At 35.3% G+C, this 4,877-nt stretch overlaps 1 protein-coding gene across 1 annotated transcript; it reads right to left on the bottom strand.

Annotated features, from left to right (window-relative positions):
- Window positions 1-970: 970 nt before the first annotated feature.
- Window positions 971-4,294, bottom strand: hp (haptoglobin). Its single transcript, XM_059537023.1, has 4 exons — window positions 4,183-4,294; window positions 3,882-3,970; window positions 3,196-3,479; window positions 971-1,929 (listed from the first exon to the last, which is right to left on the bottom strand). The coding sequence occupies exons 1-4, from the start codon at window positions 4,188-4,190 to the stop codon at window positions 1,369-1,371; spliced, it is 942 nt and encodes a 313-aa protein (XP_059393006.1). The 5' UTR covers window positions 4,191-4,294; the 3' UTR covers window positions 971-1,368.
- Window positions 4,295-4,877: the final 583 nt, after the last annotated feature.

Raw genomic sequence — 4,877 nt, 5'->3', positions numbered from 1 at the left:
CAAACACACGTGTTCGTTATTTGCACTTGACCTTTAATTTCAATTTTAAATAGTTTTTTTTTTTCAGGTCAGATCTGGTGAGAAATTGCAGTCTCAAATAGTTAGTTCTTGCATGTTTTCATCATATCCATAAACACAGTAAAAAAAAAAAAAACACTATCATCGCAATAACTTTTGTATAGAAAAAGAGGAACCTCAGTCCTCAATCATTTTGAACTCGTTTTATTTTCCTGGGGCCAGATTCAACAAAAGCATTCTTAAGAAATGAGTTAAGAAACGTGTTCACATAAATTCCAAGAAGTTTGTAATATTCCGAAGGTGCTTCACAACTAATCATGATTGATCATTGTTTACATTATCCATCATTGGTGTCACTTCAGAAAACTTGTGCACAGTCCTACTATGCATTACATGCACCTAGTGATTTTTAAGAAGATTATTTTCAAGAACTTGAAACTTAACTTATTTCTTAAGAAGACTTTTATTCTTTAGAATGTTTTGTGAATCCAGCCCCTGACTCCAGAGTATGTATATGATATGTGTGAGTTTCACAACTGTATTTGATTTAAATATTTTCAAGATTCAGCCTAATACATTTAAGACATGCACACAAACATAATCTGTTCACTAAGATTATTTGAAATGCTTGGTGGAAAACAGAAGAACTTAATTCAAGATTAACCTAAAATGTGGCTTATGTGCAGTATGTGCAGCTATTCAGGAGCAGTCAGGATTTTCAGGAAGTGTATCAGTCATTTAATCTTTTCTACGTGCTTCTTTGGTTTCAGAATGATGGGCACAAGATATGTGCATATATAACCTTAGCAGCTCCACTCTTTAAGTGTTCTTTACAAAAGTAAAGTCTATTTGACAGCACAAGGTGGAAAGTAACATTCTGCTGCAGAGTTATACATTTTTAATAAGATAAAATGGTATGTGATGTGCTTAGATAAAAAAAATGCACACAGTAAAGTAAACCATTTTTATGGAATGTGCTGTAAAAATTATTTACTTTTATTACATAATTCAGTATGACATTCAATATGTTTTCATTATTATTATTATTCAGTACATTCAGTAGGAAATTTGACATTTTGATGTCTGTGAAAGCTCAATTTTATACACAATAATCAGCCAATCATATTTAAGTCCTCCTAAAAGAAGCGAGCTTGATTTTCATTGTATTTCCATTGCTTACAGAATTGACACTTAAAAGTAAATTCCATCATAGACATTGTAGATTTGCTTCAAATATTCATTTAAATGTTTTGATGACAATTTTTTATTCAGACAACAGTAAATAGTGCAGTACAAATGAGTGAAATAAACCCATATTTATCATGCAGTTGTTCCTGCATAAAGATCACACTACTGCTGCTGTGTAAACATGTGACTTATGAATGAAGCACGCTTCGCCAGAAATTCTTGTGAATCACCTCTCATGACACTATGAATCCAGGGCAGGTAGGCAGAAATCTTTGTGTAGACAGCGTGCTCTTCTACAGAACAAGCCTTGTCAAAGGAGAGGATGCCCGCAGCATACACTGTTTTGGTGTTGGGGTTCAAGAACGCAAGAGCACCGCCTGCATCGCCAAAGCAAACGTTTTCCTGGTACTTACTGGGTCCTGTGCAGAACTGTTTGTCATCCACATTTGGTGTACTTGCAAGAACCTTTGCTTGGTAGTTACCCTTGCATGACCGTACAGGCAGAGACAGGAACTTGAGTACTGGAGCAGGGGTAAAATGTCTCCCCCAGCCCCAGCCTGCGATGATGCCTTTCTCTTCTTCCTTTTCTTCCTGGTTATCTCCAATTTCAGGAAGTGGGATGGGCATTACAGACTCATTAAATTTGACTGGCTCCTTCAGTTTGATCAGAGCAAGGTCATTGTCCCATTCGGATGTGTTCTGAAAGTCTGGATGTAAAAACACCTGCAAGATAAAAGCATGTTAATGATCAATCATATTATGCAACAATTACCTCCCTTTTATCCATTTCTTGATGTACCTGTACCAACAAAATCTTCTGATACACTGCTCCCAAAAGTATCTGGAAAATTAAGCCACTCTAGCATTCATTTCATAGCATCATATGCCACCAAATTTGATATTTTGATATCTAAGTGTCTAAATGACACTGACATTCATGCAAACATAGCTTCCAAGTAAGTTTTAGGGTCAGTGTACTCTATGCTATCTGCATACACAAAAGGGCTTATTACTTTCTAGCTCGAAATTTGGCACATTATTTGGTATCACCTTTATTAGTAATCTGTCCAACTTTGAAGTCTGTGGATCAAATGTATAACACCACCACCAGTTCAAATATACAATATTCTTTTGGTTATAACTTTTGAATCCCTTGTCCTAAAAACTAAATTCACCTCATTACTCTTATTAGTCTTACAAACTCAATATCATATATTAAGACAATTTCCATAACAGTAGCTGCCAGTAATTGAAATCTACTCTGTTACATTTTTTCCCTCTAAAATATATGTATGTATGTATGTGTGTGTGTGTGTGTGTGTGTGTGTGTGTGTGTGTGTGTGTGTGTGTGTGCTCTTGTTTTTGTGACATATCAGGACACAACTCTGTATAATGACATGGGTATGACACAGATATTACAAGAAGAGGATGACTTACAGTATGAGGACATAACCCATGTCCCCATTTTTCACAAAGTTTCTATTTAGGGTTAGGTTTAGGTGTAGGGTTGGTGAAGGGCCATAGAATATACAGTTTGTACAGTATAAAACCATTACGCCTATGGCATGTCCCCACTTTTCACAAAAACAAACGTGTGTGTGTGTGTGTGTGTTTGTGTGTGTGTGTGTGTGTGTGTGTGTGTGTGTGTGTGTGTGTGTGTGTGTGTGTGTGTGTGTGTGTGTGTCTGTGTGTCTGTGTGTGTGTGTGTAATGCTTTGACATACAGGATCAGCACAGGCATTGACAGTATGTCACAAAGCCACCTGAGAACTTTGAAAACAGCGCCACCTATCCTTCCAAAGATTTCTAAGCTATTCTTTGTACTGTAGCACTTTAACCATAAGGTACATTGGCAGCTAAGTTAGCTTAGCAGTCTGAACAGTGACTGCTAATGCTTTTGTGTCTTTATATGTAGATACATAAATATATGGTGATTATGATTTAGCAAATTAGCTTGGTTTGGAATTTGGTGGGTTGCGTGGATATTTACCTTTTCCACGGCTACTTCTGTAGAGGCGTTTGCATGAACACGTTTGCTGATTCCAAGAAAGACTTTTGGAATAAGTGGTTCTTTTCCTCTTGTCTGGCTTTGATTCTTTCCTACAAATAAATTGCGGCCAGCAGTCAGCACCCACTGTTCAGCTATCAGGGCTCCTCCAGCAAAACCTCCATCCAATATGTTCTCACTGAGGTACACCATTGCCTGCCAGGGGACAGATGCAGTCAGTAATCCCCCCACCATTCGTTTAGGACGTAGGGCTGAAATCCTGTGAGCTGTATAAATGAGAATGAGATCTCTATTAAGCAGCAGTTGATAGTAATTTTTGTTCTGCAGCTGAACATAACTAGAAAATGCATATTTGTAATACATTACATGCTTCACGACTATATTTAAAAAAAAAAAATAGATGTCATAGGTGCTTGGTTATATTTTATTATACTCTTGTTAAGATTTTCAGAGTTTTTGTTACAGTGCTGTTGTAAATTGATAGGATTTTGCCCTGTATACTATAGTAATTTGCATTTGTTGTATAGAAAGTAGTTGATGAACTACATTCGTGGTTATAGTGCAACCAATAACACAATTTATTTTATTACAATACATTCCATAAGCACTTTACTGCTTTAACTGAAGCTGAGTTTTGGGTCATGTCTGATGAGGAGAGTCTCTGTTACCCGAAACATGTTCTCTGACGCTATCCAAAGCAAGAGACACATCTGGCAGGCAAGTAATGGTGCCCAAGAGCAGCACAGCCACAGATAGCCTAGAGACAAAAAAATTAAATAAAAAAAGAGATAATCACCGATACATAATTCATACACAGTTCATTTCAGAGGAACACTTGTTTGAACAGATGTTAATTAATAATACATTATGCACTGCAGTGAAATTGCAATTTGAATGGTACATTGTGCAGTACTTTATTCTTACAATACATCATTATTTGAAATATAATTTTAATTTCATAAAACTTACCACCTCATGATGAAAATGTATTGTAAAAGCTGTCTTGTATTGTATTGTGGTCATTGAGGCTCTGACATTTATATGAGGTTGATACAGCTAAAAAAAACTAATCTAAATTCACAGATTAGCTAATCATGGAAATTTATCAGTGTTTGAATGTTGACACTGTCCAGGTTAAAGGTAGATAAGAGGTTAAGTTAGCAAAACTTTCAAAAGACAGCACGTAGGTCCTGTTCAGTTTGCATTTAAACAACAAACAACATTTGTGTGATTTTGTAATCCCACGGGAGAAACTAAAGAAGAACAAGAAAAAAAGGGACAAAAATATTAGCAAAATGATGCACACTTTGGTTGAAATACAGATTCATCAAATGATTGTGCCAGTAAGTACAAGTTTTGGAAACCCCAAAATCAGGGTTTTGCAATGTGCAGTACAATGTTGCAATAAATTGTAATGATTTTAAAGAGATTGAGGTTATAAATATATTATTTTTTGGACTACTGTAAATAATAAAACACATGAAATTCCAGAAGCAAAATATGGAAATCTTCCTTTGAAAAATTAAATTTGGACAAAATGTTTTTTGATAAATTGATTTAGATTTTTTTTTAAGTTAATATTTTCTTGTTCTTCATAGACTCACATATTTTTAGATTTCTGAAAGTATTAGTATAAGCTGCATTTTACAATATCCACACATTTT

This window comes from Carassius carassius, chromosome 3, assembly GCF_963082965.1.
Source record: "Carassius carassius chromosome 3, fCarCar2.1, whole genome shotgun sequence".
Lineage (NCBI taxonomy): Eukaryota > Metazoa > Chordata > Actinopteri > Cypriniformes > Cyprinidae > Carassius > Carassius carassius.
This window is presented reverse-complemented; position numbering and strand designations above follow the sequence as displayed.